Source organism: Xylona heveae, assembly GCF_001619985.1.
Source record: "Xylona heveae TC161 unplaced genomic scaffold L228scaffold_2, whole genome shotgun sequence".
In the NCBI taxonomy this organism is placed as follows: Eukaryota; Fungi; Ascomycota; class Xylonomycetes; order Xylonales; family Xylonaceae; genus Xylona; species Xylona heveae.
The window spans coordinates 1,100,962-1,112,885 of record NW_017264194.1 but is presented as its reverse complement, the minus strand read 5'-3'; the positions used below and the strand labels follow the sequence as shown (position 1 = coordinate 1,112,885).

The window sequence follows — 11,924 nt, the reverse complement described above, 5'->3', positions numbered from 1 at the left end:
GAATAAATGGATTTTCTCTTCGTATAAAATTTCCTGTCTCCTGTTTCGTTTCATTACTCAGCATCTGGGTCGTACAGATCCAAGCCACCAAACACGGTAGGCTGCTGCGGCTTTTTGGCCATGGCCGCCTCCGCCGCGGCGCCCGTATAACTTTCTCTCCGCGCTGCCTCTTGAGCGGCCTGCAATTCTTTCCGCCTGCGATCCTCCTTTTCTTCCTGGTCTTTCTTCTCCTTTTCCCGCTTCGATTCCTCTTCTTCCTTGATCCGCGCCTCCGTTGCAGGGTCAGCAACCGAGGCAGGGTCGTTGCCTTGTTCAAGCATGACTTGAATTTGTGCCAATGCGCCGCGGCGAATGACCTCTTCACCTGGCCATGGGGCAAATGGTACTTGGGCTGACGGATTCAGCCATTGCGTTTCGCTCTTCTCAAGGGACGAAACGCCAATTCCAAGATTCTGCGCTTTGGCTTGCCCTTCCTCTCCAGAGGGCTGGTTCGCTGCGGCAGGTGTTCCAGCTGCCGGAGCAGCAATTCCGTTTGCTAACGCTGGGGCATTCGCTTCCGTAGCATCTACTTGTTTCTGATCCTCTGGGTTTGCTACCTCAGTTGGCTGTCCTAGAGGCGCGCCTCCAAAGCCCAGCCAGCCTGTAGGCGGAACGGTGAATTTACTGATGCGTTTGGCGTAGGCCAGCAGCTCGGCATAAGAAACGTCGCGCGACAAAGGCGTGGCTTTTGTTGCGGGGGTACTGAGTAGCTCTTTCCTCGTGTCTGCGAGCAGCATCAGACTGTTTTTGATCAGCGTATCGAGAGCTGCGGAAGTATTGCGGAGGGAGAGAATGCGCGCGTGGTTTGCTTGATGGGTGGATACTGATGTTTGGACATGACAGTTAGCTTTGATTTAGAATTTGAATCAAATCATAGGAGCTTGAAATACGATACGAGGGGAATTGAAGTAAAAGCGAGCCAAGAAGTGGGAAGCAGCACGCACATGTTTCGAGATCTTTACTGAGTTCATCATCGGCGGAGAGGAGATCGAAGGCTGCAGAAGGAGAGGGATTGTATGATGTTATTGAGTCGATAAGCGCATTCAGTGTTAGCTCGACGCGTTGGAAGTCTTCTTCTAATATGGTGTCCATGACTGCTGAGAACGAGAGCTGGGGGCTTTCTGTTTCACGAAACTGTTTAGGCATTCATTGAGGTCGTAAAGTCCGTTGTAGGATAACTTCCAAATTAGGAAAGCGCTTTGCTGCGATGTGCTGTCGCAGAGTGTCCTGAGCAGATTTGTGCGACAAGGAATAGCCATATCGGGCATTTTGATTACCTCCGCATTTCGATATGCCCCGAGACAGAGAATGGATGTTTGATTCTCAACCAAATCCACGTGGAGATAGCACAAAAATTCAAATTTACTCTGGCAATCCATCTACAAAACATTGACCATTTTGACTAATGTTTTCAAGGCGGAGTGCTCCGTGGAAAATCTCTTGAATCTGATCATCACTTGTTCCGGACCAGCTTTCCCACGCTACAAAAGGCAATGTTATTTTTCATCAGATTTTACTGATTCAGGTATAAAGATCTCGTTATGGATATCGGTTGATTTTTTCTTGGCCCACAATTTGAATGACTGAGTATCATGACGGGCCTGCTAGTACAAGAGAACAATCAGTCTCGGAATAAGGCTGGAACCAGGCACCTTATCGCTAATTTATAGTTTAGCTCCATCTTCCGTCGAATGGCGTGTTTGTGGGAAGCCCTCTGTCATGCAAGGCCAGTTTCGAGAAGAATTAATATCTCTAGAGCACTCAACACGCGTGATTGTGGGGTTATTTTCAGTGCTTCGACCGCAGATGCAAGAGTAACAGCATTTGAATACCTAGACGGTTTGGGCTTCAGTTGGAGACCCTAATAAGCTAGACAATCATCCGGATCACATGTCGTTTTACATGCTTTTCATGCCGGAAATCAGTTCCATCTAATCAAAGTTAGAATGGACGGCATTCGTAAGCAAAGTAAAGAGGGCGTCAGCTGGGCATAATGCAATTGACGATTTACACGACGACATTGATAAAATTTTCTTCCTCGTCAGTTTTGGGCTGGAAAAGAACATGGGAAAAAATCAGCCACAGGTGCTTTCGAAGTAGCGTTAAATCTGTCTTGGTGGGCTGCTTTGACTGGTGGTGGCTGTAAGGTTCCATGGGCATTACCAGATGGCCGATCAGATTGCAATTGTTGTTCTTTTTGAGAAGGCTACTGGAGTATGGTTGAGCGCCACCCCACCTCTAGTATCAGAGAGTTGCGCGGCTGTACCGGAAACGAACGACAGGGGACGGCAGTGCCTGGCAGGAGGGACAGACAGACACACAAAACTCTTCCAGCGCTTAAGGGACGGGGCTTGCTCGGCAGGTTATCACCATAGTGTTCTTCATCTTGCATTATTGTTTAGCCAGTCGCGTCCAATAATCATGTAGCCAAACCCGATGGCTAATCACACTGGCGGCATCCAATTCTCCCCATATCACGGTCGCTTTCAGCGAGACCTAGAGCAGACCCTTTCATTATGACAATCGCAACTTAAAAGCCAATTTAAAAAAATATATATCTGCAATGGACGCTGGATTGTGTTAGAAAATACTTTTCTCAGGCTCAGCTGAAACACAAGCCATTCGATCAACAAAGAGATTTGTTATTTACTGCCAGTTTCTATATATACAGGCACGCCCGGTGATCCAGTTACACGCGGCCAGAACCACCACCTGGGATCCGAGGTCGATCCCCTGAACTCGGAAGCTCCACTTCAATACAGAACCGAGGAGGAGGGTTTGGGGCGAGGGGATTTGTGGGTTAAAGGTGTGTGTGTCGCTGTGTGTGTGTCCCCGGCCAGCATTTGCGCGTAAAGGAGTCGTTGCCCCGTCGTCGTTTAGAGAGAATTGCGTGTGCCGGGGGGAGGAGGGGGTGACTAAGCAGAGTCTCGCTCCTTCCCGAGGAAACCGTTTGTTCATGAGAGAGAAGAGGTGCGAAGTGCTCGGGGGTGGACGGTGGGATTTTTACTCGAGACACGTAAGATGCTACGGTATCAGTATCAGCGGAGAGAAGCAATGATCTCGGCATCTCCGTACACATTGCAACTTCCTATCTCAGACAGATGGTGCTGCGCCTCGCTGAGAGGTTGAACTACCCCGCGCTAATCCAGTTCTGGACCCATCGATGAGCGTGGTTTGGTCTCTCTCAAGGGGCGCACGGCCCGTCCGAACTTCACCAGCTGGTACTCTAGAGTACAGACGTAGGTGCCGTGCCAATCCTACCCGCGGCGGTTTTGGTCTAGAAACCGATGCAACTGAACAACGTACCCCGAAAGAGCTTCCCTTTAAACTTTGCTAACCCTCCCGATCTTCCGAAAGCCTCTTCCCAATCCTCTCTTCCGTCATCAGCTTCATTCCTCTTTAACCACGTCGTCGAGTCTCTTGACCTTTACAATTTTCTTCTCCCGGTCCAGACTCTCGCGTTTCAACCATGGGCAAGTCGTAAGTCAATCCGAATGTCAAATCCGCTTCACCTTTGCTTGAGCCAAATTTCGGCGCGTCTGCAAGATTTCCCATCACCCATTCCTGCGTCCGAGGTCATCGGATTTCTCTGGCATGCACTGCTACATCCTCATCAAATTATTTGCGTCTTCAGCACCTGAGTCGTCGGCCTGGGTCCCATCCGAGTCTGATAGGCAGGGAATGGTGACGTAGTCAACCAAAACCTGCTCCAGCAAATTTATACCCAGGCATATCTGGCTAACTTTTTTTTTCGCACCTGCTCTATAGGCAATCAAAGCTTTCCCAGAGTGAGCTCAATGAGCTCCAGCGAGCGACGCATTTCGATAAGAAAGAGCTGCAGCAATGGTACAAAGGTTGGTAAACAAAGCTTGCCGTTACCGCCCTCCGCGTTCGCTCGATAAGTTACAATCGCTAACTGGGACCAATCCGCTGCAAACAGGATTTTTAAAGGACTGCCCCTCGGGCAATCTCTCAAAGGAGGATTTTCAAAAGATTTATCGCCAATTTTTTCCCTTTGGCGATCCGTCGTCGTTTGCCGATTACGTCTTCAATGTCTTTGATGCGGATAAGAGCGGCTACATAGATTTTGAAGAGTTTATCCGCGCGCTCTCGGTCACATCGCGTGGTCAGATGGCGGACAAGCTCGACTGGGCATTCAAATTGTATGACATTGATGGCGATGGCGAGATTAGCTATCATGAAATGCTTGCCATTGTTGAAGCAATTTACAAGATGGTGCGTAATAGCAATCCCGCTTCTGATGGCGCAGATTCGCAGTCTCTTCTGGTTTCTAGCCAATTGCATGCGCTGCATGCTCCGTATTTCCATTGATCCTGTACTGATTGGCGCTGCAGGTCGGATCCATGGTAAAGCTACCCGAGGACGAAGACACTCCGGAGAAGCGTGTCAAGAAGATTTTCCGCATGATGGACAAGGATGAGAACGGTAGTTTGAGCAAAGAAGAGTTCAAGGAAGGCAGCCAACGCGACGAGACAATCGTGTCCGCCCTTTCGCTATACGACGGACTGGTGTGATGGCGCATCCTCGAAAATGTCTCCTCTCTCCATCTCTTCGACGTTTTACGACTTCATTTCGATGTTCTTGTCGTCTTCTTTTTCTTCTTCGCCAAAACTTTGACTCTGGGCATTTCTGGGTTTGTTCCTCCTATGATATCTTTGCGGCTACGCGGGCATGATGAGCGGGTTCTGTGTTTCTTTTTCTATTTTCTTCTTTCTTCTTCCTCTTCTTCTTCTTCTTCTATTCTAATGAGCATTATTCGTTGCCATTGAAATTCTCGTCTGGGTGGCTTCTGATGTCGTGGATGGCGCAAAAAAGGGGGCTTTGCTGGATACGGTCTGCTTCAAATTTACCTCTTTTAATTTTCTACTCCTTTTATTACCAAATTTTTTTACATTTCCGATTGATATGGGCCTGTACATACCGCGCAAGCACTTCCCATGCTTGCACTTTTCTCACACTTTTACAATTACTAGATGAAATCACACATTCTACGCTGAATACAGGCCATTCCTGTGATCCTGTTTGCCGATACAGCTCATAAATGCCTCTTTCTCGTCATGCAACTGTCTGTCAAATTCTCAGGAAATCGCTCGAGAATGGTGAATGACTTTATACCTCGTCTTTTTCTTCTACGTTTTCTCTCACGGGTGGGGAAACATGGAAAGAAACTCTTTACAAATCTGTGCTTTCGTTCCTTACTCGAAACCATGCAATTTTTCTATTGGAGAAATCAAATGACACGATAAGACTGACTGAAACAATGACATTAAAGTCCCATTATTTTGACCGAGAATATGAGAGGGAAAAAGGCAGTAACTAATTCCATGAATACGATGAACGATGACGCCCGCTCCAGTATCCTTGTTTTGCTCCAGAGGTGTGCAATCAAATTAACGGTGGGAATATTTGAGATGAGCAGAGATCGAACGAACGCCATGTAGCGCCATCGCTTTTTTCATTCGTTTTGATTTTGATAAGTAGATTGCACGTTTTGCGTTCGTACATGCATTTCGATATTATGAGAACAATGGAAATGCGGCAGAAAGGGCTCCCATTGAAAGAGCCCTGTCGTTGTCCCTCGGTTCGGTCCAGTTCTCCTTGCATACGTGCTGACGAGTCCTATGCTTCGCGAGGCCGGGTTGGCGTAAAATGCGACCGTTTTAGTCCACTTTGATGGAAGAATAAATCTTATGAACGAACATCCAGCTTGAGAAAAAGCCAATTGTTCCTGTTACGCAATAAAATCAACATGTTAGTTTATCCATAAAACATTTCATTAGAGGATTAGAGTGGTTTTTGAGATGAAATGGACGCGTACCTGTTAGGATAAAGAACAAGAAACTCACGAGGGCGCTATAACCAATGTACAGCATGCCCGAGGTAAAGTTTCCGAGCTTGAGATTGCTCACCCAATAGAGCATGGCGTTGGCAAAGACGTAGAATGCGCACGCGCCAGCAGTGAAGAACGCTCGCCAATGCCAGTGGTAGTTCTCGGAGCACAGCAAGAAATAAACCATAAGCACGGTGACCGCGCCGCACGTCATAACCATCAAGCCATAGCAGAGGAACAAGAAGCCAAACATGTAGTAAAACTTGTCGAACCAAATGCTGTTCATGATAAAGTAGAGCTCCACAAAGATGGCACCGAATGGGAGAATGCCAACCAGTAGCATTGAAGGGATGGGCCGGATGTAGCCGGCGGACGGAGGGATCTGGCGCGGGATCTGGTTTGTCCGTACCGGAGGTTGGATTGCCTGGGAATCGCATAAGTGAATATTGCTGTCCAATGAGGCAAATAGAGTCGTGGACAATGCCATGCTAAGGGAGCATTTGACTGAGGCTCTGTGGGAATACAAAGGAAGGGGGAGGTTGTAAACTTACAGGTTGCTTAAAGCCGATCCAGCTGCCAGCAAAGCTGAGTGGGACGCTAATAACGAACCAGATGCCCACAATGACAAGCATGGTAGTGAAAGGAACAGCGCCGCTCGAGTGTTTACCCCAAAGGAAGAGGTTCAGCAGGAAAAACATGCCAAACACAACGAATGGAATCAAGAACGGAGTCAAGGCGATATTCTTCTTCCAGGACTCGCCGCCAAACGACTTGTAAGTTCGCGCTGAGACGTAGCCTCCGATGAAGCCGAAAAGGGTGTAGAGAAGAATCATCACGGTTCCGAGGGAACCACGGTTAGATGGTGAAAGGAATCCGAGAAGGGCAAAAGCTGTAGGTCATTGTCAGACAAATGCATAACGGAGTTCGTCGCACTGCTATCTTACCAATGGTAATTCCAGTCATAGCCAGAAGCTGGGCTCCGTTCCCCAGGAAGACACTCAGCAGTAGAATATGCTTTGGAGGGCGGAAGACATCGCCATGCACCAGCTTCCAGCCCGAGTCTTCCTGCACGCCATCCTCGACACCAACCTCAGTTCCGGAGAGATCATCCAAGTTGACCGTATCCAGTCGGTTATACCGTGCAATGTCCTTGCGCAGGGCGCGAAGCAAGATCATGCCGACGAGTCCCACGAGGAAGGTGACAATGACGGCAGAGTTTATCAAAGAGAACCAATGGATGCGAGGGTCAAAAACATGTAGATATTTGTCCCACCGAGTGGCCCACGCAGTGGGCGACTCTCTCCAAAAGACGCTGTAGGTCCAAGCCACAGCAGTCTCTCCCGATTCAGATAGTTCTAGGGACTCGGCTGCATTTCCACAGTCCGCCTTTCCATTACCCAAAATCTTGGAATCTTTTCGGGAGGATGGTTGAACGAGGACCCCCACCACTCTGTACTTGTTAGGGCCTGCAATATGGTAATCAACCAGAATATCATAGTGATTGTGTAGTCGAGGCTTTTCCTTCTCGAGAGAGCCCAGAGAGAACCCTGTGGTATAAAACTCAGTATTCGTGTGCGGATCACGATTCAATTGCCCAGCAGGCAAGCCATCAATGAGCCAGTTCATATTATAATTTTGCTGGATGCGTCTGTTCACGAATTTCGCGTCGCGCTGATCGAATTTCACCACCTCGCACAAGGCTTTGCAGGTCTCATTTTCAGCCATTTTCAGCTCAAACGGCGACGACATTATTCTGTCACCGAATAAAATGCTCCCAAGCGACTCGGCCAGGGGCTTTGCTCCGCCCTCGGGGCGGCAAAAATGAAACGGCTCATGATAGTAGTCGAAAGCAATGAGCGAATGAAGCTGGGAATCAAAGGTCGACAGAGCGGGCGTCAAGTGATTAACATCGAGCGGTACCTTGTCCCCAGCGGAGTATGATGTTGGTGCGACACCAGGGAGATAGAAGGCTGAGGAAGGAGAAGGAGCTATCGCAAGCAGGATAGGGAGTAACGCCGCAGAAGGCGATAATTCTTTTAAGCGCATTGTGTTGAGTGAATCTTCTGTCCTCGAGCAGCGAATTGGTTGTCGAAGGAATTAATCAATGAAGATGGGCAAAGAAGCTCTGAAATGAGGCTTTCGTGGCCTCTACAGAAAATAATCCGGAAGAACCCTTGAAACCTCCCAACTGCTCCCTCAATGCCGGGAGCTCGGGAGTATCAAAATATCAGAGCTGGTCACGCAAACGCAATACAGTAGCAATAATGGACAAAAGAAGCTCTTGGAAACTTTCCGCCAAAGCAATGATGTGGTGCTCAGTTATTCTATAGCGGTTGGAATGTAAAAGGAAGCTCCGTCTCAAGGGCTGGAAATGAAACCGAAGTAACGGAGTGTCAGTGACGATTCCACCTACCGAAACGGAACAGCTGGCCGCTCGGACATAAGCTTAGTCATCATACTATCGCCGGAGACAAACGCCGACCGCCGACAGGCCGACCGCCAAAATTCTCCAAAAAAAAGTCGGCACGACAACTCTCTATTAACTTATCTTGGGTTTTATTCCCAAGTCTGTCCAGAGAAGGCTCGAATTTTCCAAGTATTCCTTTCGCCATGGCGGTAGAGACATCTCTTCCTGCTCTCTTGAGCTCTCTTCAAACATCTCTCACCTCGGCTCTTTCTTCTGCACCAGATTCCTCTCCTATTCTCCCTCCAAAGGACGGTATCTCGCTCCTCGACACCAAGAATGAATTACTTCTATCCTATCTACAGAATCTGGTATTTCTTATCATCTTGAAGATTCGCGATATTCCATCGCAGACGAATGGAGCGACGAATGGCGCAGATGACCAAGCCTCGTTCCGCGACAATGCAGTTAAAAAGTTGGTCGAGTTGAGAGTATTCCTCGAACGTGGCGTGCGGCCTTTGGAAGGCCGACTCAAATATCAGATCGACAAGGTTCTCCGAGCTGCTGATGACGCTACGAGAACTGCTGCGCAAAATACTCGTGATATTGCCCCTGCCAAGGCCAGCATCAACGGCGCAGCTGGCGAGGGATCCGGAGACGAAAACTCTGATGCCGAGGCCGACAACGACGCGGAAGGCGGTCGTTCCGGGAATGCTGGGAGCGACATTGACGAGCTTTCTTATCGTCCAAATCCCCTGTCCTTTGTACGAAGCCAGGCCGCTGCCGCGACTCGGCCCTCTGCGGCCTCCGCCGATGGGATCTATCGTCCACCTCGCATTACGCCAACGGCTCTTCCCACTACAATTGGTAAAGAAGAGCGGGCACAGCGCAAGCCAGGTCGATCGGCGACACTCGACGAATTTGTTAATACTGAGCTTTCGACCGCGCCCATGGCTGAACCCAGTATTGGCAGCACAATCATTGAAGGAGGACGACGTACAAAGTCTCAAAAGGAGAGACAGGATGATGCCGAACGTCTGGCTTACGAAGAAGCAAACTACGTGAGATTGCCCAAGATAAGCAAGAAAGAACGTGCGAAGAAAGGCAGGGACAACCGCCAGGGCGGATTTGGTGGAGAAGAATGGCGTTCACTGGGTGACGGCCTCGATCGCATCGATCGATTGACTCGAAAGAGTAAAGGTACATCAGGCGCGCTTGAGAGAAGCAGGAAACGTGGATTGGATGACGGCCCTTCAGGCGGCTCGGCCAATTTTGGAGAGAGATTCGACAAACGGCGGAAGACTCACGAGCGCAAACGCAGAGTCTAGACATTGCGATCTGAAATCGAAGAGGAATAGCGTGTCATTCATAAGCATCTTCGTTCAATTCTCCCTCAGGCTATATTTCCCAATTATTTGATCTGGGATTTTGCAAGAAAGTCGCCCTATGTTGGACCTACCAAAAAGCTGGCCATGTAATCAATCAGGTAGTTGAATTATCAAAATCAGTTACTGTGGCTCTCCGAGTTCACAGTATAGTCCTATGGACACTATATATCCTCTTTAGTGAAATATGTATGTAATGAAGAAAGTTGCTCAGGGGTTTTAAGTCGTTGATCTATGCTATTTTTGAGATCTATCCACAAACGCCGTCCGATGGTATGATATATCCACAACGCCTCGAAGATGCATAAAGAGACCATGACAAGAAATAACCTAAAAACAAAGCCGAGAATCTTACATTGGCGGAGTACCAGCAGGTCTGGCTCCACTCAGATGAATAACCATTCCTGGACCAGGTGGTCTGCTCACGCCATTCCTAACACTAGACACCTCGTCCCTTTTCCAACCGGGAACTGCATCACTTGACCTGCTCTTGATGACCTCCCAGACATTTGGAAAGCCTGCGTTCAGCGAGCCTTTTTCTTTTGCTCCCCTAATTGCAAACCGAAGTTGCCGATGCGAGATGAATCCTCCAAGAAACCCTTGGTAAATGAGCGAAGATACCATGCTTTCAATATCCAACATTGTTGGCTCCGGCGGCCCAGCCGGCTCAGCCACTCCTTTTACATCTGGGTCAACGTATAGCTCTGGCTTGATACCATTCTGTTGAGAATTTTGAAACATAAAAATAGAATTCGTATGTGTCTTTCCGATAGGCTTCTTTTGCGTTTGCCCAAATGATCTCCTCTCCAATACTTGAGTTAAACGAAGTAAGTCATGCAAGTCAAAAGTTGGTGCTTTGCGTGCTCCTGGGTCACCCTGGGAGCCAGCCAATAGAAAGGTCTTACGCGCCATGGAACGCCACACGAGGACTTCGCAGCGGTCACGTAAGGGGAGTAAAAGACGCCGCCGAAGGAAATAATCTGTGTGCGGGCCCTCCGGCCCAAAGAAACTTCGAAAGGTCGCCAGGTCACCTCGAGATATGGCTCGGCATATAGGCAAAAATTTCTCTGCAAGGCCGGCTGCTTCAGGACGACGGAGTAGTGCTTGAGATGGGAATCGTCCAAGAGTCATGCACGCCGTTATCAGAAAAGGGAGGATTCGACTGCGCTGTTGGACGCATTTTGAATGACATCCGTCGTACGCTGATTGAAGAGCTAGCTGCGCGCGGTAAAAATGATTGTTGACAAAGTAGTAGCGACCCAAGTAGTATAGATATGTTACTCGTTGCGAGGCCGGATACAGCGAAAGAGGCGGCGACCCGTTCTGGATGTTGACGAAGATTTGCTCTGCGCTGCGGATCTTGTCGCACTGAGGAACAAAGAAACGTTAGTGCCCGGCGTTTTAGTTGAGAAGATTTCGTTTCAGATACCTCAAAATATAGCTTCAGGCAGAGATTTGCAATCACGTAGATGCTGATCTTCTTGCCCATTGGCCGCCCATCGCTGCCAACTCCTGCGCCTGTCACTGACCGGTCATTCAGACACCCACTGAATGCGTCTCTCAAAACATCCGCAGCAGTGTCCACAAGAGTCGATCTGGAGCCACTTTCATCGGCCGCTTGTCTTCGTATCAAGTGTGCAATCAATTGAGGCTTTTTATGAAGAGCAATCGTGAGCTTGGTGAGGGCGCGCGAAAAGGCGATCACTGTGGGTAGAAGCACGACGCCCATAGATCCGTGACCGAGGGCATTGACGGACTGTCTGAAAAATGTCGGAAAGTCAGGTTCTGATTCGATATGAGAGGTAAAATGCTGATCTGCGTAGATTTGACATACTTGACGAGGTTTCGCAGGAGCTGAAAGGTCTCCACCAGATTCTCCACATTTACATCCCGGAGAAAACAAAAGTATTGCCGCATGAATTTGATGAAGGCAGTCCAGGAGCTGCCATCTTCCATCTCCACATACTCAGGCAATGCCCTTGTGCACTTGTCTTCTAATGCGTCATCTTGCCCGCTTGGAAATGCGTTCCGGAGCTCGTTCACCATCAGATTATAGAGCGGAGGCAATGGAGGTTCGATGACGAGAATATCTTGAAGCTGGGGGCCATTTCGTTCCCGCAGAACCCTAGAGACCTCCAACAGAAACTTCTCGACAGTCGGTGTCGCCATGGAGCTTTTCACAGCTCATCTGACAGCATTGCAGAAGAGTCGTCGCATATGGGTAGCAGGGTGCAGCTTCCACACT

At 48.9% G+C, this 11,924-nt stretch overlaps 5 protein-coding genes across 5 annotated transcripts; 2 read left to right on the top strand and 3 right to left on the bottom strand.

Annotated features, from left to right (window-relative positions):
• Positions 1-53: 53 nt before the first annotated feature.
• L228DRAFT_236305 (hypothetical protein) lies at positions 54-1,131 on the bottom strand (the record flags this gene model as incomplete). Its single annotated transcript, XM_018330811.1, has 2 exons — positions 54-862; positions 984-1,131. The coding sequence occupies 2 exons, from the start codon at positions 1,129-1,131 to the stop codon at positions 54-56; spliced, it is 957 nt and encodes a 318-aa protein (XP_018190740.1).
• Positions 1,132-3,313: 2,182 nt separating this feature from the next.
• Positions 3,314-4,713, top strand: L228DRAFT_63350 (calcium sensor protein). The gene is made up of 4 exons (XM_018336788.1): positions 3,314-3,519; positions 3,808-3,893; positions 3,980-4,275; positions 4,395-4,713. The coding sequence occupies exons 1-4, from the start codon at positions 3,509-3,511 to the stop codon at positions 4,572-4,574; spliced, it is 573 nt and encodes a 190-aa protein (XP_018190739.1). The 5' UTR covers positions 3,314-3,508; the 3' UTR covers positions 4,575-4,713.
• A 537-nt stretch (positions 4,714-5,250) lies between these two features.
• L228DRAFT_243977 (hypothetical protein) lies at positions 5,251-8,298 on the bottom strand. Its single transcript, XM_018331817.1, has 4 exons — positions 6,835-8,298; positions 6,442-6,779; positions 5,879-6,314; positions 5,251-5,788 (listed from the first exon to the last, which is right to left on the bottom strand). Exons 1-4 carry the CDS (start codon positions 7,934-7,936, stop codon positions 5,721-5,723), a joined length of 1,944 nt encoding a protein of 647 aa, XP_018190738.1. The 5' UTR covers positions 7,937-8,298; the 3' UTR covers positions 5,251-5,720.
• A 108-nt stretch (positions 8,299-8,406) lies between these two features.
• L228DRAFT_243976 (hypothetical protein) lies at positions 8,407-9,897 on the top strand. Its single transcript, XM_018331816.1, has one exon. The coding sequence runs from the start codon at positions 8,501-8,503 to the stop codon at positions 9,620-9,622; it is 1,122 nt and encodes a 373-aa protein (XP_018190737.1). The 5' UTR covers positions 8,407-8,500; the 3' UTR covers positions 9,623-9,897.
• L228DRAFT_243975 (hypothetical protein) lies at positions 9,688-11,892 on the bottom strand. Its single transcript, XM_018331815.1, has 3 exons — positions 11,514-11,892; positions 11,109-11,439; positions 9,688-11,047 (listed from the first exon to the last, which is right to left on the bottom strand). The coding sequence occupies exons 1-3, from the start codon at positions 11,846-11,848 to the stop codon at positions 10,031-10,033; spliced, it is 1,683 nt and encodes a 560-aa protein (XP_018190736.1). The 5' UTR covers positions 11,849-11,892; the 3' UTR covers positions 9,688-10,030.
• Between the last annotated feature and the right edge of the window lie 32 nt (positions 11,893-11,924).

Excerpts from the sequence above, each read along its gene's own strand:
- L228DRAFT_63350 (XM_018336788.1), top strand. Across the intron at positions 3,894-3,979 it reads GCTGCAGCAATGGTACAAAG|GATTTTTAAAGGACTGCCCC; the intron begins GTTGGTAAACAA and ends CGCTGCAAACAG. Across the intron at positions 4,276-4,394 it reads TTGAAGCAATTTACAAGATG|GTCGGATCCATGGTAAAGCT; the intron begins GTGCGTAATAGC and ends TTGGCGCTGCAG.
- L228DRAFT_243977 (XM_018331817.1), bottom strand. The coding sequence starts at position 7,936 with ATGCGCTTAAAAGAATTATCGCCTTCTGCGGCGTTACTCCCTATCCTG. Across the intron at positions 6,780-6,834 it reads TATGACTGGAATTACCATTG|CTTTTGCCCTTCTCGGATTC; the intron begins GTAAGATAGCAG and ends AATGACCTACAG. Across the intron at positions 6,315-6,441 it reads GGATCGGCTTTAAGCAACCT|GCAATCCAACCTCCGGTACG; the intron begins GTAAGTTTACAA and ends TGCGATTCCCAG.
- L228DRAFT_243976 (XM_018331816.1), top strand. The coding sequence starts at position 8,501 with ATGGCGGTAGAGACATCTCTTCCTGCTCTCTTGAGCTCTCTTCAAACA.
- L228DRAFT_243975 (XM_018331815.1), bottom strand. The coding sequence starts at position 11,848 with ATGGCGACACCGACTGTCGAGAAGTTTCTGTTGGAGGTCTCTAGGGTT. Across the intron at positions 11,440-11,513 it reads CTCCTGCGAAACCTCGTCAA|ACAGTCCGTCAATGCCCTCG; the intron begins GTATGTCAAATC and ends GACATTTTTCAG. Across the intron at positions 11,048-11,108 it reads GCCTGAAGCTATATTTTGAG|TGCGACAAGATCCGCAGCGC; the intron begins GTATCTGAAACG and ends TTTGTTCCTCAG.